Raw genomic sequence first — 24,369 nt, forward strand, 5'->3', positions numbered from 1 at the left:
CTGATTGGTCATAGAGTGTCGTCATGAGTGATGAGCACGACGTCCTGCACAAGAATCAAACCGCACAGTGCCGAACTGTAGATCAGTTAAAAAGATGTGAATAATTAATAGTGAATCAACTGATTCTAGTCATCCAGTACACCCAAAAGACCTATTTTACTCGTCACTAGTCTGTGTGTTTGTGTCGCATATAAAACGTCATTGGATGTTTCGTGCAGCCGTGCTATGACGACTCAGTATTTTGAGATGCTAACTCTAGTAATGGAAAACAACCCTTGAAAAGGGTATTAGGGCCACATGTACACAATTGTTTTTGATTAATTTGATAAATTCAAGATGAAAGTCAGAATTATACTTTCATCTTGGAGTTTAGATTGTTTTTCTGACTGCATTAATTCATGCTGGTTTTTTTTTTTACCTCCTTTCAAAACACTTTAACATTTTTTTCATTTGTTTCTTTAATAAGGTTTGTATTGGATGGTAACAGTCAACAATACATTCCTTTATTATATCAACTTAAAAAAACAGTGATGCAAATATATTTCTATTTAATCTTATCTTCAAAACAATAAAATCATAAAACAATAAAAGGGTGTGTTCAGGTTCATATCTCTCAAACTCATCCTGTATGTATATTTATACATACTGCAGCTGATGCCACAGTGACCTCCAGTGAGTAATAGTAAACAATAAAAGCAGCGGAGTGATCATGATAAGGAGAAACAGGCTCGGTGAGTGAGTGAGTATCAGCGGCCTGACTGACTCTGACTCGGCTGCTCTGCAACGATCCTGCACTTGTTGAGTTCAGCGGCTTCTCTCTATTTAAAGAGACAACAACATGTCACATGCTCTATCCAGACGAGAGTCGGTGGACACAGAGATGCAGAAGTCCCGGGACGAGAGGAAAACTGTCGTTTTCACCAAGAAACGAGGCTACGATGTGACCCGGAATCCTCTCCTCAACAAGGTGAGTGAGGAGGAGGAGGAGGAGGAGAGTTTTCAGCGTTTTGTCTCCGTGAGCCACAGCGCCAAGCTAGCGGCAGCTGCTGCTGCCTTCATGTGCTGTGGGAAAATACAGCAGAAAACAATAAACAAAACTTAATTGACACTGCGAGGAAACATCTTACAGTATCATACTTAAAAAAAGAAAACAGAAATTGAAAAACAAATGAGTCTCAGCCACCACAGCAGTTATACGTTACTTTAGTGCTAACGTTAAAAATTGACACCTAGCTTAATCAGATGCTAATTTCTTACCACCAAATAAGTAACAACATTAAGCGTATTTGATGTAATATGACATGAGGTATAATACATATTTCTTGTCCGTTCCCCCCTGCATGTTCTGGTTGAGCCCTCAGGAGGGTCAGTGAATGCAACATTAGCCTGGAGGTTTAGGTATCAGCTTTTAGTCTGGGTTATATTTAGATCTAAAGAGACCAACCCATTCTGTGGTGCACACTTAATAGAGGAAATGTTTGGCCATGACCACCCTATTCATTGTCACTTATTCATTGACAACTGGAGATAATCTGCCTCCACATAGACAATAATCAAAAGTATGACTCAGCAGATTGTAAAAAAGTTACTGGGAGACCAGTGTGAAAACAGATATCACTCAGAAGTCCACTGCTACTAAAAACTCCTATGGATGTTTAAAACTGAAGCTTGTGTTTGAGTAATTTCTTCAAGTAAAATGAAGAACAATGTTGGAAGTTACTGAATCATCATCAACTTTGACCACTTCCTTGTAGCCTGGAGCAGATTTCGTAACCCTTTTGTCTGTGAGGCCTGTAACTACATAGTTGCCATATATATGACGTACCAGTGGGAGGATCGAATGAAAGCATAATTTAACCTTAACCACTGCACTAAACACAAAACTGAATACTTAACTCACCTTCACTGTGGTGACTCTCACATACACATGACTTTCAATTAAATTAAATTAAATTCAATAAGGTTAGACTGGAAAAATGCCTTTGTACACCAAATCAATCTTGAAACTCGATATGTAACTTTGAGGAGTCTTGAACGTCATCTTATGTTCATCTTGTAATGTTGTTTGAGTTGAACGTTGTGATTTGATTTTATAGTTGTCAAGATAAATGCCCAGTGAGCCATGTTTAAGTTTGGTACTTTTGATAAATTAATATTTAATTACTTGTGATATGTCATAAAAAGAAAAAACAAAACAAACAAACGTACAAATTACAATGCAGTTCCTGACCCAATCCAAGGCCTTTTAGTTGACCTGAAGCATGAGATAGAAGGAATGACATAATGTCATAATCTTTCTGTGGTAAAAAAAATAAAAAGAGGGGAGGAACAATTGATAGAAATACACTGTTATCAATTCTGTAAAGTGAAAGGTCACAATTGCAGATGCAGTATCTTAATAAAGTAGGATGTATCACTACTCTGGAAATGGTGACTCAGGCATTGCTGGGACTGTCATTATGATATCAGAGTTTCAGTCTGCTGTGTTTTCTCCTATGACCGGCAGCTTTGCTTGTTGAATTCACCTGATGTATTATCTTTTTTTTTTGCTGTAAATGTATATCCAACAAAAGAGTCCCTGGTTGCCTTTGAGCCTTTTTCCAGTATTTTCCTCTGGTTTGTGTGGTGGACTGAGGCCACAGAGGTCAGGCAATGTGGTGACAGGGTCTCTGTCCATGGTGCTGACTGGCCATCAAAACAAATGGCTTGATTCAGGGTCACTCTCATGCCAGGCCAGTGTAGCCTGGCTGCTCTTTGTCAATGTCAGGCTAAATTTAGTTCACTTGTGCAGTCTATTTTTTCCCTCTGAGCAGATTTTGATATGCTCTCACATTTGCATTGGTTGCTGTGGGTGTTGACACATTGAGTGCCAGCATACCTGTAGCACTGCTTTATCTCACTAGTAATTCATAGATACAGTATCCATCTTATGGTGTTGCAGAACAGAGAGAATGTAAATGAGTTGTCACCCTGGGTGGGCTCAACACTGAGCTCATATGTAAGTCAGTTGGATTCAAACAGCCCAGTGTGTCAGAGGTGAGGTGGCCAGTGTTGTGGTGGCAGCAGAGATACCTGGTGGACAGACAAGTTGTCACATACTGAGCATGTATATGTTTGGGGTTGTGTGTGTGTGTGTGTACTGTAAGTGTGCATGGTGTTGTGAGTGCACTATTATTATTGTGACTAATAACAGGAGCAAATCAGGGCATGTTCTGTAACCAGGGGTGTTTAAGCATCACACAAACAGATGGCATGTTTTGTTGTGCACTGTTCCTGAAAGAACAGGAGAAAATACTGTATATCATTATAGTGCAGCTTACATTGGTCATGTCACTATTCTGTGTGGTGGAATATGTTTGATATATTATACAGATCTAGCACTACTCGGCTCTACTTGACTCAGTTAGAGTATCAGGCACGTCTGTCCAATTGCACACAGAGGCATTTTGATCTACGTCCATTGGTCACACTTCTTGGAAGTGGGATGTGACGCCAACCTTTCCAGATTCATATTCATTCTCAAATGAGAACGAGATGCAGTCTGACTTAAGGCTACCTGCAAATGTTAAGCACAGTTTAAAATATGTTCCAGTTTCAGTCAGACAGCTGTCTACTATTACAGCTCATGTCCCATTGTTCAAGTCACTCCAGTTTTAATATGTTTAACTAAAGTGATTGTGTATCAAAAATGCAGGTGACCTGCACTCTATGCTGTGCCCGGACACATCGTGTGTAGACACAGGACTGAAGTGGCTGACCACTTGTCTTCTGTGTTGACATGTAAGACAGGTGTGAGATCAGTGTGGATCATAGCCATGAAATCTCAATGCTAGTAAAGACGGTTGTTAAACAACTGACTGGTAAACATTTCCAGTCCTAAGTTATATTCAAATGTGATGAACAGTTTTGGTCTCTTGTCTGCTATGTTATGCTAAGTGGTCACTGTTGTGACATTTTGAACCGCCAACTACTGCATTTATGTTCTTGTGTACTTAGTTTGTCTCCTTTTTGTTTTTACTTGTATTCAACTGTGTTGGTTGTCATAGCCTTTGCATTCTCTTCTTCATTTATGTCCATTTTTTTCACTGTGAGACTGGAGTATTTGCAATAAAACTGTGGGGTTTATGGTCAGCTTTGCAGTGGGTCATGAATGACAAACTACTTGCTGACTATCAGGAAATATTGCAGTGTAGTCAAAGGACATGTTATCTGAGCACAGCTACTGGTCTGCTGCTTTTCATAAATGTGTATATTCTTCACGGCAACTTTTGATACAAGTTTATAAATGTGGTTTGGTCCTGACACGCTGCTGGTATGAGCCGCTCTCTGTGCTGCTTTGAAAGTCTCCGTTTGATATCCTGTTAATGAAGCTTGAACTTTAGCCAGAATGACCTGACTTTAAAACCTCTTTTTTTTTCTTTTTTTTTTTAAACCTCAATTTACACCTTGTGGCTCTGAATGGACGCAGTGTTCATGGGGGCTCCTGAAGAGGGCTAGAAAGGTTGACCTACATCTATGTGGAAGCATGGCTGGTCTACATCTTATGCACTGAACTGTGTTTCATCTGTTTTAATGAAGTTCTGTTTGTGATCTGGGGACATGTGTGACAGACACACAGAGATCAAGAGTCATCTCAACTGAAATTTCAGATGTTTTTTTTTTCTTACCCTCTCTTTTTCTCTCTCTTTCTTTTGAGCCGTGTTGTAAGTGAATGTTACAAGAGCCTCAGCTCTTTGTTCTTACTTTTATGAGAATGCTTTTCATCTCATGAGCTCACAATTTGTGCCGTTTTGTTTAATGGTTTGGTTGAATAAGATTAATTACAAGACGAGAGAACAGGGCCCCCCAAGAAACAAGGACCTGCGGAGCCTGACTGTCTGACAGTGTGTATGAGGCAAACCAATTAGCTTTGCCTAGAAAGAGAAAAAAACATATTGTCTGTTTTACTTCAATCACTGTTCTCCCATCTTTACACAATGTAAAACACAGAGTGATTGCTGTATCTGATACATCTGACCACTCAGTTGACCCAACACTCTAACACTCACAAAGTCAGAAAAGAAGGTTCCTTAAGTTGCCAGGTGAACCGTTCACTGTCAACAACACGCATGAACTGGGGTGAGGAAATTGGAGGAGAAGGTCGGAAATGACTGCTAAAAGTGAGTTAGTTGCCAGGCACAGGCAGCCTTCTGTGGCTCAGGCAGTGGCACATTGATGCCTTCCCTCTGATTTCAGCGAACCCTGGGGATGAGGTGTGTTTACCTCCCTCAGCTGGTCCACCTCTACCTCTAACTGGGGCCAGTCACAGCACAACCTGCTAATTGATGCTGAGGGACACAGTGCTGAAAGCGGCCTGTACTCAACCCGACAAGATTCAATTTCCTTTTAATCTCTCCACACATACACATATATACATGCAGAGCAGATGCATGGGCGCACACACATTACACGGCTTCACCTTTCTCTTTAGTTAACACTCCCTCCTCCCTTGCCAGAGGTGGAACCGGATATTATAGGTGTGTTTTGTGTGTGTTCACTGTGCAATAAAGAGATGAAGTGGGTTACAAGGCGCAGAAAGGGTTCTCTGTGGCGAGGAAGAGAGCGCTGGCAGTGCTCCACAGACGTCCTCTGTCTCCCTTGATCACACATTAATGAGGCATCTGTGTGAATCCCAGCCCTCAGTGCGTCTCGCTGACGCGGGTTCCGACTGCCGTAGCCTCAAAAAAACAACAACAACAACAAACTCCTTAAAATCAGCGCCCAATCAGGGATGCTGTTTCACCTCAAACACTGAACTGAGCTGTCGGTGTGTCAGCCACCAACAGATGCCCCCATTCACTGGCTCTGTGCTGCGGGTGAAGGCGACTGTAACAAGTGCAGTCAGTCATAAAGGTAAAGGAGAATAAGGACGGCAGCTCCTGTTTGTTGACAGTGATACAGCAACGCGCTGGTCGGAGTCTTTTACCTGTTTTGCAGAAAAACATCCCAACTAAGTTAAGAATAGCGGACTGGACAGGACCTGGATTCAGGGGTGTTTCAAAACACCTTGGAGTCTTCAGGCAAAAGGGACCTGATGGGGCCCCACATAGAACCAAACCTAAGCTCATTGGGTCTAGTTAGGGGTTTCAAACCACAGTGTCTTATAGATTCCTCAAGTCGGTCATAAGACTGAAGGGATTTCTCACATAATTGTTTTCAGCAGTTCACTGAGGTTCCCTCTTACCTCAGGGCCCCAGGCAATTGCCTAAGTTGCCTGCCCTGTTGCAGTGCCACTGCACTCACAGTATACAGTAGGCCCCTGAGTGAAAAATGGTGCTGCCAGTCATGCTATTTAGTGCTAAATCCCATGAGAACACACATGGATCCCCTTGATTAAACAGTAAGTTTTTGTTTATTAAAGTTTTCAAACTCCCGAGCATTATGCGTTATGTCAGACTCTGAACGCTAAATAAAGCTGAGAGCCCAGACAGCGCAGTAATTGGATGCTCCATTCGTGACCACAGGCTTCACATATGATGCTGCTTGATGGTTTGTCGGATCAAACACTACCATTTTACAATCTCTGTTCTTGGAAAGAGCTGAGTATTAATGCTGTGTATCTGATTGGGCACTGACGATGGGCTGGAACGCTAAATAGCGGCAGTCCTGATAAACCACTGTTGCAACTGGAAGTCATTATGCTTGCAGTTTAACTCTGGTTTGGTACGCTCATCAACTTTTGCTCCCAGAAAAAGATTCCATTTCTCTTTCCATTAGGTTTATATTCCTCCTAATCGTCATTCTTCTTAAGAAATAAACCAATTTCGCTATAAACAAACAGATGGCAACAAATATGTTGAGGTTTTACAAAGATTTCTGTAGCAGTCTCTGTTTGTCTCTCTCGTTTGTTGTCGTGCTTTGACTGATTTGTTTGAAGTGTTACACGTGGAACGGTGTGCTCCAGCCGATCTTTATTATTGAAGTCTGATACTGCATGCACTTTGATATCATGATGTAAGCGTTTTTTTAAAATGTGCTGCAGTGATAATGCAGCTTGATGATCTGGCACTGAGTGGAGCCAGTGAAGTCTGGAGAGTATATTTCCCTCTGAGTCACCATGTCAACATGACATGAGGACCGAGTTTGTTTTCTGCACTGTCAACACTTGGGAAAGCTCTGCGAGGACAGTTTTCTGTGTTGATGATGTATTACAGCCTTGTTGTGCGGTTAGCCCGAAGTTCCCATGGCCCTTGGAAATCTTTCTAAAATTATCGGTCTGAAGGTTTGCAGTCTTTGGCCCCATCCGTCGTACTGTACGGTCAACCTCTTACATGTTAGGGAAAATCCTCTGACGGATGTCTGCGATGACAGATCAGTGGGCACTTAATGATGCTAAATAGGACAGATGTCGGAGGATTAGATAATAATATTGATATGACATGAAACGAGAGGGAGTGTGTGACTATCTTACAGTAATGAAAGCAGTGACAGCTGCTTTCAAACACTCCAGGAGGTTTTTTGTTTTCAAGATCACCATCTTTTTTTCTCACCCCTGTGTGTGAGTGTAACTGGATGGATGTGTTTGGCATGTGCATTGCTGCTTGATCACATGTTCACACTGGCTGCTCATCTACTGCGTTTCGCTCTCGCTCGTCTCTCCACACCACAGATATGATTATTCACTTTCTGAAAACATCAAATCATTTCTCACTCAGAAATACTCAGAATCTGCCCAGGTGCTAACATATATATAATATATATATAATAATATATATAATCAACATATATAATACCTCTGGTGCTTGTTCTGAATTGTAAACCTGTTTCAAACAAGTTGCTGAGATCGGCACAATATCTTGTTCCTGCACGTACATGACCACAGAGTTGACTCTTGGCTAAAATTTTGAGTGGATTGTATGAAATTGAGACATTTCACGCTCCCCAAAGGACCATCGTTATAGTCCGCTTTTAACGATCCTGATTCACTTTCCCTCCAGTGTTTTCATCCAGTAAAACTTATGAGCCTAGGTTTGGATTTATTCTGAAGTACTGCTGTGCATGAGTTTGGTCTGCTTTAAGTTTAGGCCAAGCTATGCTAATAGAGATGAGAACACTGATATCACATTTGTTTCTGTACTATAAATATGAAGCCAGGTCTGTTTCCCAGATATTGAGTTAATGATGTATTTCCCCAAATGATTAAGTATACCATTAAATTGAATCAACGTGCATTGTGGCTTTGTCGCTCAATCGCAACCGTGTTGCTGTGCTGCAACTTTCTGACATATATCTTCACCATCACAGGGCAGAAATCTTGTTGCAGATCAATGTGTGCGTATACCTGGATGTTTCATGGTGGATGACTGCGGGGTTGAACTTGATGGTTCTGGTCATCAGATTACAAGGCAAAGTTTAAACGAGCGGTGAAAGTGGGACAAACCTTTCTCTGTTCAGGCTTCATACAGAGCAGCTGCACTTGTCAGTCTCCCTCCTTAGGTGGACCACAGGTATCTGTGAATATGTGTGCACACTGTCTGAGTGTGTGTGTGGGTTTGTCCCAGGTGTGGCCAGGTGTTTCAGGTGGACCGCACGCAGTGCTAGTGACCAGACATTCCTCTGATGGACTGGAGTGGATCAGCCAGACTGAAAGAAAGTGCCCCCCTTATTCTCCTCCAATAAATGGCCTCCTTACCTGATCTTTAAATACAAGCATGCATGTATGCATGCGTGAACACATTGTCTGACATTGTCTGACACAAAATAGATTGTAAACCCGCACACACACATTAAGTGCTTTTTATCAGTGTTTTCCTCTGAATTGGTTTAAGTTAACTCGGCGTAATATGAGCATGCTATCAGCTCAACTGCTCGTGCACACTCACACACTTCGGATGGTGTGTTTATTCAGCAGCAGGCCCCTAGAAATAACCCTATCTCCTCTGCTCATCTTTGTGTTTTTGTAAGATGGCCCTCATTCATGCGAGCACAATGGAGAAGTCATTACCTTGTCCCAGACAGAAAAGGGGAGACAGTCTGAGCCTAGTCACCTTCCTATGAAGCTCATCTCAAGCATCCCTCTTCTTTCAGCCCCTGCTGTCTGCTCTCTTCCTTGCTGCCACCTTTGTCTGTTATATTAGACGAGTGGATGAGTGTTGGATGAGCGGTGAAGGGCTCTAACTGTTGTAACAGACATCGGCAAGAATTTAAAGGTAGTATTTAGTTTCAGCCTTGTGCAGGGTAGTGGATGTATGACCATTATGTGCAAATGGTTTTCCTCAAAGTATGGGAGATGGATATCAGTATGACAGATCTTTGTTGATTGACAGGATTTGGGTAGTTGCAGGTCCATGGTAGAGGTTAATATTAGTGATGTGTGTGTGCGAAAAAAAGAAAATGTAAGAATGTCAGCTGGTTAGACCAACATTGGCATTTTTAATTCCAAACGAATGGCAACCATTTTCATATCAAGTTCGTCCTTCAGGAACTGTGACTGACCAATATAAAGTCAGTACTGAGAGAGTCATAATACTGGAGGCCATTGCAGGCTATTGAGGTATGCCATTTCTTAGAATGTTCTGTTAAATAAATCCTTTTGGAAAAGGATGTTTTACACAAAGTAATATAGCATGAGTTGGTACAAATATCCCTGCCTTCCAATTGAGCCAAAACAAACATGGCAGCTAATAAAAAACTCTTGTGTGGCTTGTGTCTGCTTCTCTCTGACCACTGACCATGGGCTTCTGCATTGCTGCCGCTAGTGTCATGGTCTTTTCCTGTGTTTTAAAAGAAGAAAAGTTGTTGCTTTGTGAAGAGACCAAACCTTTCTCCTCTTGTTTTTACTGTCTGGGTGCATTTAAGGAATCAGCAGTACATTAGCTTGACATATCCATATATCTGAGTAATGATGCCTCTCTTGCAGTCGAGTGGGACATGGCTGTAGGTCAGTTCTAGAACAGAGCGAGGGCTAATGCAAATGTAACTTTATTTCCCCTGGTGGTTAATACTAAAATATCTTTGTTGTTTCTTGTTGGAATTGCTTTCAGAAGTAGGCAGTTAGACAGACTGTGAAATAGGACTGGCCCTGTGTGAGACCACAAACAGATTAATTGAGGATTTCCTGTGCTATTAAGATGGTTTAGCCATGAACATTTCACCGTGTACTATGTTTATACACATACGTGTGTAAGACAGTATGGGTTTTGCTTTTTTTGCTTCAACTTATTGTCTCATTTGTTGCGTTCCTGCTTCACGATAAAAACAACACAAATGAGCTTCTGTCATCACAAATAGTGCAGTCAGACATGTCCAGCAAAAGACTGTAACCAGGACATGACCAATGAATACAGAGGCACCACTTGGCCAAAAATATGAATCCAATGCCTTACAGAATTACAGATTTCTTTAGAGGCTTGGACTCAATCCCAGCAACACTCAGGCTCCTAAGGGACCTTGACTGTTCAGCATGAAAAGACTGCCTCAAGGGGATTGGCTGCCTTTGAAGAACCCAACATGTCCACTACCTCCACCCACTCAAGGCTGCCCTCCCTAAGTCAACAGTGGCTTGGTTTTCAAGGCTGTTTGGCCAACAAGCGTGTCTGTACATTCACAAGTTGACACCGCTTGATTTAAGGAGCCCCTATTTGCTCTGGATGAGGAATTTGAGATGCTTCATTCAGGCAGCCTCAGAGCTCAGATTTGCTCGGTGGGGATCATGACTCATGAAAGTGAGAAGTAAATTAGAAGCCAAGATGCTGTCTGCTCTCACTAATGGCAGATTGAGACAATAGATGTGCTGTTGTAATCCATGGTGATAGTTCTCATAATAATGTGAGTGAAGTTTGGGGGATTGAAACACAAAACTTGAATACAGAAATACGGCATATTTTCATTTGCCTCAAATTAAAATGTAGATACAGCTCGGAAATCAAGAGAACTATAGTCCAACATATGCAAAATGATATTAAATATATGATTATGATAGGGTAGAAAATGTAAAAATAAAATTTGGCACTAATGTGAAGCAGTGACTTGGCTGCAGAAGAGTAGAAACACATAATATCTAACAGTCTCTTATGTGTTATACAGTGTCTCATTACTCGTTTTTTAGAAGTTACACAAGTTCAAACAGATAAGATCGCCCATAATTTTGTAAATACATTGCTTACCCACACCATGACAGAGTTAAATCAATGACAGGTGATATGGATTTCGATTACAGTTGAAATAACAAGCAGCCATTGTATTTCACAAAAAGCGAGTGTATTTTTCTTGTTTTCTCACAGCTGATTATTGTGCCTAATGGACCCTGAGGTCCCTGTTTTAACACAGCAAGACTTACATAATGTCTTAACCCCTGAATGATCTTGGGATCTAGTTCTGTTTTCTTTGCTACCTGTTTTATTTTGAAGTTTTTTCCCTGTGTGTACGTTGTGTTTGATTGTCCCTGCCACCCTTGTGTATTCAATCTCTGTGCTGTTTTGGTTAATTTTGCTTTGTTTGTTCCATTTTATTTTGTTTGTCCTGTCTGTTGCTCTGGTTTTTATGTGTTTCAGGCCTGCTCCTCGTGTTTCTGTTGATCTTTTGGTCTGAGTTTTAGCTTTTTGAGTCTTTTGTTCATTTCTGAAACTGCATTTGGTTCCTCAGAGTTTTTTTTTTTGTTTTACATGCCATGACACACGTTTTACTGGTTACACTAGTTGAAGGACATTCTCTTTCACATATATCATGGAGCATGTTGGTAAGATAAAACCAAAGTACATGACTACAAACTCTTTGAGCCTGGAATCAGAGTAAAGAAACATGGAAGATGGGTCCAGTGTTCTGAATTATTGTGCGTATATGTCTGAGCTTCTTCTACAGAATCTTTGACAGCATGTGTCAAGTATATATTCACCCAAGAACTCAAACCTATGGATATACCTAATAGTTTGGTTGTATTGAGGTTGCATCGAATCCCCACCACAAATGAATAATTCCAGCATACTATGAAGAATAATGGTTTGGTGCACTTTATTTGGTCGAAAATGGATCAAATTCAGGTTTAGCTGGACTGTGTGAAAACATCTTAAGTGACCTTAATGTAACTGCTGCATCTCAACACATGCTGTGGAGTCCTGTGTTAGCCAAGAAGCTAACACATGTTTACATTGCTGCAGCAGCACTTAGTTGCCAGGGTCAGTTCAGGTCTCTAAATGCATATAATGGAGTAAAAAAATAATATATGCAAAATTTGATCACCAGTCATGGCTCAACTTTACAGGAACCCTCTCCTGAACCATCTTTGAGCCAGTAGCATTGCAGACAAATAGATTGACCTGCTCACCTTGGCCAATATTCCTCTTATCCTTGTCTCTGAGAAAGGGAGTGAAACCTGGGGCCTTTTGAATATTGCCTTCTTGGTTTCTACCTCCCGCACACCTTCAGCCAACTGGGTCAGAAATGGGTCATGTCACCACCATAATTTCCCACACCAGGTGATCATGTTTTGTTTGTTGGTCTGATTGTCTTATTTGTTTTTATTTGTCTGTTAGCAGGAGGTGTGGTGCAGTTTTAAAGCAGATCTGATTAAGTGGGTGGATATGGGATCTTTTTCCTGTGTACATTGCAAGATATGGCGTTTTTTGTGTTGGTGGAGGTTTGTGCTCTCTGAGCGCTTTCCAGTTTAGATCTGTAATTTAGATGAAACAAGTAGAGCGATAGGAGGCCAAACCAAAAAAACTTGACTTTACAGATCAGCACAAAGGTCAATTTCTGCCTTGATTAAGCCTCATTTTGTTGTCAGCGTGCTTCTTCTCAGTGCTGTACCGTCTGACAGCACTATTGACGCGTCACAGTTGTATGGATAGCGAAAACATTAGTGATCTTACTGATGAATGTGCTTGGCCCTTTGAACAAAGGTCGAGTTCTGTTGAGCCGGCCTACTAATGACCACAGTTGTTTAGGGACAAGAGGGCACATGCAGGTCTTCCACGGCACATTTATATGCAGGCATTTGCTGGGAAAAGCTTAGCAGGAGGATCCTGAGAGGAGATGGATGGGAGCTGACGTGTGCTTTTCCCCTTCCTCCTGAAAGGAAAGGATGAATTTAAAGGGTTTTATTAGCAGGACAATCCTCTTGAACCCTGCTAGGCCTGCCATGTTAGCAGGAACCAGATGGGAACCATTTGACCTTTGCTGAGTCAATGAGTGAAAGCTTACTTGGACACAAAATAATAAGTAGCAGTACATTTTGCAGTGAAAAAAGATATTTATATATATCGGTAACACACAAATTAAGTATGTTTATTCAAGCTTAAGTCAACAAGTTACATGAAAAGCTTTATTTATTTGTATTAATTAAATTAACCAGTTTGTTTAACCAGTTGAATTAAATGTTCAACCATCAAGACAATGCCTTTTCTTTTACTTCATTTTATTTACCTTCATTTAAGCATTGATAATATGTGGCCATTTACTGAGCTGTATGGCTTCCAGGAAGTAGATCAAGATTACCCATTGAAAGATAACAAAGCGTCAGAATCTGGTCAAAAGAACGCAAACACACCTGGAGTCAAATATTTGTTGAAATCCCTGGCTCTTTTATCGAAGTCTTTATACAATCTGTACACAGTGAGGCGCCACTTCCGTTCCACTACTGGAATTATTAACAGCGCCTTTGTGCGTTTCATACATAATTATTACCATAAATCCCTATAGTACATTCTTGCACTTTTTTTTCCTGTGCCATGTATGAGGGAGGGACAAGGGGTAAATGTACAGGTTAGACATGGACCATGAATTATAACCGTCATGAAGTCAACTGCAGGTTAAATGTTCAGACTGCTGACTTGCACTAGAAGAATTTCCATTAAATAAATGTTCAGGTCTCACATTAAAATTACAAGCATTTTTTTTTATCTATGATTTAATACTTTTTTTATGTACAGAATCAGTGTATAACCTCAGACTTCTCAGTCCTGCTGTCGCACACTGAATGAACCATTTGTTTGGTTCTTCATACAGGTGCTTGCTCTGGTGTGTCTCCCTTTGGCAGTTTTATTGCGTTCAACGTGCAGTCCTGTCCGTCACTGTTCACTGATGTACTAAAACAAAGAAGGAGAGATGTGAGATAATGAGCTGTCTTTGAGTGCTTCGTGAGCCACCAGAGGACACGGGCTAATAAAGAGTGTCATTATGAAAGCGATGGAAAAACAAGAGTTAAACAGACGGTATGTGGCAGTAGAAGTGTGTGATGTGGATACAATCCAACACTCACAGCATATATGTAATGTCATATCACAATGTCAATATATCCCCCTCTGGAAAATAAAATGAGAAACCTGCAATGGAGAACATGTATGTGAAAACCAGAAACATTAGTTTTGGCTAATGAAGTACCTGACAAATGAAATGAAAATATGTTGCTAGACATTGAGAAATTGCAGCTTCACACTTGCTATATACCGCATTTAAATCGGTCCAAAGTAACCTTTGGTAATGAGGCACATATGCATTTTCTCTTTTTGACTTCGCAGGGAATGTTTCTCCAGTTTTGCAAAATTAATGAAATTAATGCAGTGGCCTTGTTTTAGATGTTTTGGCTTTTTTCGGTAGGAAAAAAAGTTGAAACTCTTAAAATCCTTTAGTTTTACCGTCTTCTTGTTGTGCATGCTGACTTCCTCTGGTGGATTACTGGGGCTCCTGAATAGAAAGGGGGCAATCCTTACACTTTTTCCTACTGTGAGAATAATCTGAGGTCAACGGTCAAAGGTTCACAAGCTCATTGTGACCTTGTGAACGTGATATTTTCACGGCCTGGTGGGAGTTTTTTTTTCAAGTTTGTTTGCCTCTTTTTCCTCTTCTGGAAGTATGTCAGCCAACATGACTGTAAAAAACAAGTATTCACGATAATTCTGGTATTAATATATTAAGTGTATAAAAACATGTGTCAAATATGTTAATCAAATCGAAGGAAAGACATGGGTGTAAACTGCAATTTGACAGGTTGGTGGAAGCACACAGCAACAAGTTTTGGGGACCGTTTTGAGCCTTATTTAGTATATGTATCTTTATTTTTAATTGAGTTTGTCATTAAGCACTTTTGCTGTTGATTAAAGACGTTAAATGAATCAAAGAAACAATCTGTCACCTCTTTTCCTGTTATGTAGTGGTTTTTAGTGCACTTGTGCAAATGTAGGTCTTACTGTACAGTGAAGGCTCTACAGGAGATTCATTGTGACCCATTTGTCATGGAATTTCCAAAAAAGAGAGGGTACTTCTCCTTGAACACCGTGGGGACCTGCTCTGGAGTCTTTCAAGGTTGCCTTCTGTACACCAAGTGGACACAGACACGCAAGTTAAACCCATGCACATGCATTAATGCATGTGAACGTGGCACGTGCAGATTGAGGTTTCGCAAGGTTTTCCATTCTTTGACACGGCACCTGCAGCCAAAGGCACGGCCCTTAAATAAACCTCCCATTTATTCTCATTGCACAATTAGGACCATTTAAGAAAATGTTCACTCCTGCTTTTCAGTGATAGGAAACACTTAAGTCCCTCAAGGTGGCCTGAGTGAAATGGCTGCACTGCTTCCCTGCGCTTGTTTGTTTTAGGTCAGGTGTCATGAGCACTGTGGATAATGACCTGGCTGCACCCATCATCATTTTGATGTCGGGGGAAGAGTTTGCTGTTTGATTTTATCTGTTTTCTTTTCTTTTTATATGAGAGAGCCAATCTCAACTGAGCTGACAACAACCATTAACACGGTCAATTTAGAGTCTTCTGTTAACGTAGTAAGTGGTATGTGGTCTGTACTTAAATACACTTTTATAGTGTTAATGACCTTTATAATAATATGATAATTTTCCATGTGCACAATCGCACTCATTCACATGCTGTGGACCAGTGGTTCCCAGATGTGCCGTGAGATTTTACGACAACCATACTTCATTAATATTACAATCAAATGATGTCAACACAATACTGTTTTGACTTCAGACCAGTTGAAAAAGCTGCTGCTGAGGACTGATATAGACCTAACCTCTTAATTAATCTCTCTCCAAAGCTCTCTAAAAAATGTGTTTGCAGCAGAACAACTGCAACAATTATTCAGACATCTGCCTTTTGGAGATGCTAAAAACTCTCTGGATGTTGTAATGGTCGACTGGAAAGGGAGGTTGCGTGCAACATTTGTACCTGAGGAGGAAGTTGGATGTAGCTGGAATGTTTTTATGTTCCGTAACAACTGTGATTTTAAAAATGGCAACAGGAAGGGAAAGAAAATGGTGCATGATATAGGTCTAGTGATGGAGTTATACAGCTTACATCTGGCATGTGATTCTGGGGCATGTGTGCTGTGTTGAAATTAGTGTGGAGACGTTTTTATTTGCCTCCATGGGAAATGAGGACAGAAATCTGCCTCTGATATGTTCCTAAAGCAAACCTAACTCAGGACTCTGGACTTTTCAGGCTCTTTGACACCTTCCAATTTTAGTGGCCATGTGCTTTCATTTGTTTTTGTTCTCGCGGACTGCCAGTGAACATACGTGTTCTACTCTGTGCCTGCTTCATTGAATGAGCTGATTTTCTTTCCTTGCTCGACTTTCAGAGGAATCCCTGATTGAGTTATTTCCACACAGATGATTGTTTCCTCACTATCATAAACCTAAGCAGATATTAGACTAACATTTTTGTCTTTAGACCAATATATTTTTTTGTAGAGGAGAGGCTCAGAGAAATCCGCTGATGAAGAGGCAAAGGCTGCAGTTAACAGTTTGAAAACAGGGTGATGAATGTAGTCACATCCTAGCTGAGGGTCTCAGGTTCAGGTTCAACTAAAGTAACCTCAGGAAATTACTTAACCTCTGCTTACCCTGAAAATACAACCTTGCAGCAGAGCAGGAATTCTACTTTAGGAAATTTAGGATTAAATAATATGCAGAAATTCGACTTATTTTGAAGAACAAGAGGGCAAAACAATAATTTTAAGATCTAACTATTTTTATTATTATATCATTTATTTTATTTCTTCAGTGTTCATATTCAGGATGTTTTTTTTTTTCTGTACTGAGTGCACATCTTGGTTTAGTCTTTTTCTACACTGTGTGTACATTTTTGGATATTGTGCATTCTTATCTTATTTTTATCTCTACTTTATTACTCTATATTAGAGCGTTCTTTTCTACTATATTGTATTTTATTTTATTCTACTCTTACTCTTATTCTTACGTTTTTATTTTCTTTTTACTTATTATGCCCTTGCACATTTCTGTACCTCTTGTCACTTTAACTGAGCTGTTGTATCTATAGGATTTATAGAGTGTAGGATGACTGCTACGTTCACTAGGAACAATGAGTGCACTGATGCCATCATGCTTGCTTCCTTCAAATTAGGAACTGCATGCCTGTGGAAACATGGGCCCATTTTTTTTTCTTTAAAAATATGGTTTAAGTTTACCACAAATTCTGCAGAAATTACCTTTGTGAAACGCAAGAGCATCTGTGAGCGGGTTCCGTCTGGGCATTCGATTTAGATGATTGACACCGATGCTGATCCTAAAACCCGCATAGCCTGAGAGATGTTTAGTGCAACAGCTGGGTGATTGACAGCAATGATCCAAACATCTCAAGTGGAAAGAGAGGAGATAGATGGAGGGACAGACATGTCTGGATAGAGAGGAGAGACTGTTAAAGGGAAGGGGTCAACACTTTGAGCATGAGGGTCAGTATTTGTTTTGGATATAAACCAGTCCAGTGCTTACTTTCATTCAGTCACACATATTTGAATGCATCCATTTAGCTCTTTCTCTCTCTCTTTCCTTTTCAGCACTCACCTATTCCCTTTATCTAATGTGAAAATGTGAGAGAGCAAATGAGAACACATCACGCATCACTCCATTGGGTTTCATTGGCTGCCTCTTCTGTGCATTGGAGACCACGAAAAGACAGCGCCATGGAGGTTTAACACCTGCTCACTTTCCTTTTCCTTGCTCAAGTCTCTGGAGGTCAACGCCAATATTAAGAAGTGAAGCTGCTGATCACATGCTCAGTTTCTATACTTTACTTCAACATTTCCTTAAAGGACCTGGGATTCATTTATTGTAACAAAGGCTCCTGAACAAAATCAGACTATAGGGATGTTGCATACATAGTGTATTTTGATATTTAGGATTTAGTTTTCTTTCATCTGCAGAGACTTCCTGCTGGTGACTGCAGGCAGATGCGATCTGTTCTGCTTCCTGTTGTGTGTATCAATTAATCATTTTCGTGCTTAAGTGCTAGTTTACTAAACACTCAAAATCTCTCTTTCTCATCTCTCTCTTTCTCTCCCTCTCTCTCTCCCTCTACGTGGCAGCACCAGAGAGAGAGGTTCTGCTGTGTGTGGTGGTGGTGCTGGTGAGTGTTCTGGTGGTTTTGCTGTTATATAACAAACTTGGTCGGCTGGCTGATGAAAGCCTGAAACAACTATTCACACCATCAGCCAGATGCCAGTGGCCTCATGAGCTTACCTTTGACCTTTTATAAAGAGTAAACCACCCTCCCGCTATCTTTGTTTTTGTCCCCGCTCTTTTTTTCTGTATTTTTGTCACACTTCAGCCCACCGTTTCTCTCATCTTTGGACTATGTCCTCTAATCCTAGCTATGATAACTATGGGATAACTTTGTCATTCCACTTGGCTGCCCACCCTCCTACTCCCAGCAGATGTTTTTACAGAGTCTAGACACACATGTCACTATTGATAAAACATGAGGATGCCAGGGTTTGCTGCAGGACAATGAGGACGTTGTGGTGTTTGGGTACATCTACTGCAGCAGGTTTAAAGAGACTCACCATTCTTCTGTTGTTCTTCTAGTATTAGTAAAGCTTTTGTGTGTGTGTGTGTGTGTGTTTATAAACAGGTGACTCAGTCTTTCCTCCAGCTGTTGGCCAGAGTCTCCCTCCAGTGCAGGTCACTGCCACAGAAACCAGTGAACTCATCAGGAGGCTTTCTGTGATAGCGAGTTTCTAATTTGGTTTCTGCTGACTCTCTGTATTTATTCTTCTCCGGCATTAAGTTTGATTTCGTCTGTCTGGGGCACATATTGTAGTCAGGGTCAAGTACCAAGTTGTTTAAGTCAGCATGTCTGAGACCTCAAGGCATGAACATTCTTAAATGCTGAGTTGAAATCCCCATCTTTTCCTTGCATGGATGTGATAGTTTCTTTTTGCTGATTGCACCAATTCATATTCAAGTAAAGTGAAAAGCTCTTGGTTGCTGCACCTCTAACTGCAACGACTGCATGTGTCCAGGTTTCACTGTGGTAGAACATGTGGCAGTACTGTAATAGTGGGGTAGAATAGATGGCGCTCATGGCAGTGTTTATGGGAACAACCTCTGCTCCCTGTTTGGTCAGCTGCAGAGAGGTTGCTGGTCTGAGGAACTCTGACATCACCTCCAGAAGTGAATCCAGATACAGTGGAGCATGGTGCAACAACACTGTGGAGGCGAACTCAACCGCCTAGAAAACTCTCTCACAGAGTCAAGCAAATGTCCGTCCCCTGCAGTTTCTGTTCGGGTTTATTCAAAGTCAACTTTTGTATTGGCAGCCATTGTTGAAATGCTCCTTTGTGCTGCCAGCACAAAAGTTTCCCACTCTCTGGCCTCCAAGTAGTAGTAATATCAATCATGATAGAAGGAAGCAGGGAAACCAGCATCCATGGTTGGGTCTTTTCATGGGATTCAGGCTGGCAAAAATATAATAAACAATTCATACATGTCCTGGGCTAAATGCATGTTTTCCGTTTAGTGCAGTGGTTCATTTAATTTGGTGGTGTTTCCCCACGGATCGTTTTGTTGACCAACACGGTTCATTCTGGTGACTTCTTAAAGCATGACATAATGGCGACATAATGACTTCAGGTTTTGAAACGTAACATTTTGGTCTTTTTTGGGGTGATTTGTGACCGGGACTTATTGCAAAGTGATGACTTGTGACTTGATGACTTGTCGCCGAAATGTGTGTGGCTTGCAGAATCCTTTTGCTTTAAAGGGGTAGTGTGTTTTCTTTTTTTTAAAGTGGGGTGTTACGTGATACTTGTGTATGCATTAATTATCCTATCAGACAACCCTTTCTTTTGGCACTAAATTCCCCCTGATGTATTTCTGTAAGCACAAGAAGCGGTGTTGCAGAACAGAATAGCCGTTACGCTCAAAAAATGATCAAAGAGCGATGGCAAACCACTGAAATGATCCAAAATAGAGCACACAGTTTGAAAGATATATATATGTATTTTTTTTTTCGCTTGGAAGGTCTTTCATGGGCTTTCCCATTTCGGTTATCTCATCTCCCTCTCTCAACAGGCAGCACACTGAACAATCATTTCTGTATTTAACACACTGACTATTCATCCTCAGTACCTCTTACACTACCCCTACATTTTTTTAGCTGTCTTTTTAAAACCTTTTTTTTAACCTCTTAATGATATTTATATCCTTTAAATGTGACTGATGCAGTTTATCTGTTGTCATGTAATGTGTTACATTCCATTTATTTATGTTTTTTCCAGCTATTCACACCCCTGGAACTTTTTGTATTAAATACTGAATTGAATCAGTATGTCATATAGACAAAAAATGTTACAAAATAAACTGTGGTGGCACAAATGCAGAGTGAATGCAAGGCAGCCGAATGAGAAGAGGCGAGGTTAAGATGGCTATCATTAGACATCACTTTCAGCAAGTGGTTTTACTGATAAACAGGTCGTCTCTTGTATTGCCTCGGCTCTCATCACTGAAAAGAAAGACCTCCCTCTCCCAGACAGCATTGAATAGAGAAGTGCTCTGTGACCACACACATCTCAACCAGGCCCGTATCACGGTGCCAAACATTTGAGCCCGGTCCCTGTTGAAGGCCTGTGTGCTTTTGTCTCCTTGTCTGATCTGCAACTGTGGATGAGAGTGGCTCAATGGGGTAAGGCCTCGCTGTCATGTTAGGCTTAGGCCTCTCTCAATAGGGGTTGTTTCTCCCAGACCAGAGGGCACTTCCATTGAATCTGCAGCTCAGTGAACACACAGGGAAAGAGGATGGGTGGAGCAAGCCAACATCCAACTGTTTTTTTTTGTGGAATTGGGATTTTTGTGTTGTTTCACTATGAGCAGAATTCCCCTCCTCCTTCTCCCACGTTGTCTTATCTCCCCAAATCTCACAAGCTGTCATGTATTTTGTGTAGAATTGCATCATTTTCAACTCTTCCCACAGAGTGGACCAGGCTTTCGATGGTTTAAACGTTTTGGGTTAAGGTTTTCTTCGTCAGCATGTTGGCAAAAATGTCCAAACCATGTTATTTAGTCTCACACTGAGTCACAAAACTTTATTTCTGCTACATATAAAAAGGGAAAAAAATAGTGGTAAAGGAAGAGGTTATTTCATTTATTTCCAGTGAGGACATTCCAAGTTTTATTGTAATACTGTTTATGTGTACACCTTATAATAAGATATTATGATAATTTTGTCATGTTTTCCTTTCTGGTTGCATTCAACCTTTTCTGCACACCACGTTGGACTCTTTGGGAACATAGGAAAACCTAGTCAAGACAACAGATAATAAAATAACAAAACTAAACAAAGTTGAAATGGATAAAACTATTTTTTAGGTTAAAATAGATATAAAAAAGACAGACAACTAACAAAGGAGGAGTTATAAGTTTTCTCCTTTTCGTCGGTCAGAATCACACAATAAAAAAAAGATCACCGTTGAATTCTATTGAATTCAGCATCAGAAGACTCTTGTTTATTGATAACCCACATTAGGCAAAGTATCCACTCCTGCCATGAACACATCCAACCATCAAAAACATCAAAGTGTGTGAGACTAGGGCCTGAGCCATGTTAAGATTGTGATAAGAAAGCCACTCCTTCATTGGCATAAAGGAATTTAAACACTTTCCTGATAACTGTAATGAAGGGAGTGGTTGTGCCGTTAGCCTGCATTGTTAGACACAGCCCTGCTTGGTTGTGGCAGTAGACAAATTAAAAGGCCGAGGCTGCAGAATGTTTAACTTTCAAAATCATTTACGCTGCAACGTTGTAACAAACCCACTCTTTGAACTCCCTGAGAAGCACGGGAAGGCATTTTTATCGGTTTCAAAAAGGGCTCGTTCATCTCTCTTGTTTGTCCCTTTGGTGAACTAATAAGCTCTTTCCTCCCCGCGGGCTGTTTCGGGGGTGGGCATGGCATCACTCCGAGGTTAAGGGGTGGCACTGCCCAGTGGGTAGATTACAGGTTTGGTTTGTGACCACGGCTTCTGGAACATGCAGCTGCGGCTATCTCATGTGTTGGCACAGGGTGCGGGCACGTCAGATGTGGTCAGGGACATGTGGAAGCTTTCGAGGGTTTATCCTGCCCAGCCCCGTTTAGAGCTGAGGGAGAATGCCAGCGATACAGCAGTCAAACGTTTCTAAACCTGCATTCAGACAAACAAACATAGGGGTGGTTTGTGTGTATACACGAGTCTCTATTTGTGTGTGTGTGTGTGTGCTTTTTTTGGAAATCGTTTTGCTTTGGATGAGCTCTGAGAATGTGTCCTATACATTTGTAATTGATCCATCTCAGAATGATGCATTTACATTGGCTCCTTTAGGTCCATACTTCACAGTGTGAACCAGCGTGTGTGAACCAGGGACACGAGGGAAAACATAAACTCAAGTGGTTTTTGTGAAAATGAAGTCTGTGAAGAGTTTACATACCAACATTTTTGACTTTGGTGTGGGAGAGTTAGCGCTTTTCAAACTGAAGTTTGTAAACCACTCAACCTCCCACTCAAGAGTCCATGGAGAAAATCATTGTTTTTAACTTGCGGTGACTCAGGAGTTTGCTGATCTACTGCTGCCTTGTTTGGTAGGTTTGTCACTTCCAAACGAACGATTTCAATCACCCAAAGTAACAAAATAACATTTAAACGTACTGATGTGAGCCATGAAGTAAACCTGCTTATTTTCTCTATAGACTTGGTGTTGGGAGTGCAGTGGTTTAGAAAGCCTCACATATTTCAGTTTCCTCTCAGAAAAAGCTGTCTTAACGGTGTAAAACAGCTCTAAACATATTCTTAGGTTTTGTAAGGTGAGCCTTTACTTACTTGGCTAAAATTTGTTTTTTCTTATGCTCCCACTGAGCACAACTCATGTTTTCAGTGACAGTGAAGGATGACACTGTCTCAACAGTGTCATCCCTGGATGTCTATGAAGGTCAACTGTGTTGAATGAAGTCCAGCAGTCCACCTTGGAAATGATTTGACAGTCCTGTTTACATGCTGAGAACAAAGAGGCGTTGAGAGGACAATTATCGGGTCAAAAGTTATAGTGATGAGTGAAAGTGGCATCAGCAGTTCCCATGCTTTGCTCTGCGAAGTGTCTATTTCACATGTGACACTGGCCGCCTTTGTGGACCTTATCGAACTGTGAGGGTGATTGTGCTTAGTAAGCATGTTCAATTTTCATTGGTCCTTTAATTCCGGTTTGACTGGCTGTGAAATCATCTCCTTCTCACATGTTTCTCTAATGTTTTCCCTGCTGTTTTTCCATGTTTCAGGATTTTAGTGTGTGTGTGAATGTGTGTGTGAATTTTGTCAAGAAAGACACACACACACAGGAGGAGAACAAGGAAGTGCCACAAAGTGCCACTTTGAGTGTATCTCGGCTAATGAAAGAGCAGTTTGAGGAATGGATCTTGTTTTTACAGCCTCACATTAAGCTTCGTTCGCCTCATGTATTTTAAGACTTTTCTCCATATATTCCTCATGGTCAGCTGTGGCAGACAGCGGAGCAGCAGTGTGCAGTGAGCACACATGGAGCCTAACGTGAACAGCTGGCTCTCTGAAAAATAGAAAATCTTTTTTGATAATTGAGGAAGGTTGTAATTCGGAGCTGCTTCTGCTTATTTGAGGTCCCGTTAAGTACAGACTTCATCGGGCCTCGGCGAAAGGGAGACGAACTGGGCCCATACTTCAGCGTCTGAAATAACTGATGGCCTTTTTGCATTCATACTATAGATAATTTAGATCAAAACATGATCTACTAGTAACTAGTAAGGATGTTATTACCCTATTATGACAGATTATAAACACAACATTCCTTAAAGAAAATGTAAGTTTTTTTTTATTCTCCTTCCCGCAAGAGATGCTGCAATAATAATAATAAGCCAAAAATAAGTTAATGTAATTTAAGTCTTTTAAGAATTTGGAAGTGTGTCTGTGGTGGGCATTGATGGCTCATCTGACGTCAAACCCAGCACTTTTTATTCCCCAGTGCCTGATTCTGTGCCATGTGCTTTTCTTCTTCCTCCTCCTGCTGCGACTTGGGTGATCAAGCACCATTTTTACAACCTTAGGCGTGTTTTAACACAGACAGACACACAGAAAGTGCTGGTGGCTT

At 40.9% G+C, this 24,369-nt stretch overlaps 1 protein-coding gene across 1 annotated transcript in view; it reads left to right on the forward strand.

The window, feature by feature from the left end:
* Positions 1-649: 649 nt before the first annotated feature.
* The window catches only part of me1 (malic enzyme 1, NADP(+)-dependent, cytosolic), a 70,000-nt gene continuing 46,280 nt past the window's right edge, over positions 650-24,369 (forward strand). Inside the window, exon 1 of the mRNA XM_044034876.1 lies at positions 650-967. Coding sequence (XP_043890811.1) covers positions 839-967 — 129 coding nt within the window. The 5' untranslated portion in view covers positions 650-838. The remainder of the gene's footprint in view (positions 968-24,369) is intronic.

This window comes from Solea senegalensis, linkage group LG9 (assembly GCF_019176455.1).
Source record: "Solea senegalensis isolate Sse05_10M linkage group LG9, IFAPA_SoseM_1, whole genome shotgun sequence".
NCBI lineage: Eukaryota > Metazoa > Chordata > Actinopteri > Pleuronectiformes > Soleidae > Solea > Solea senegalensis.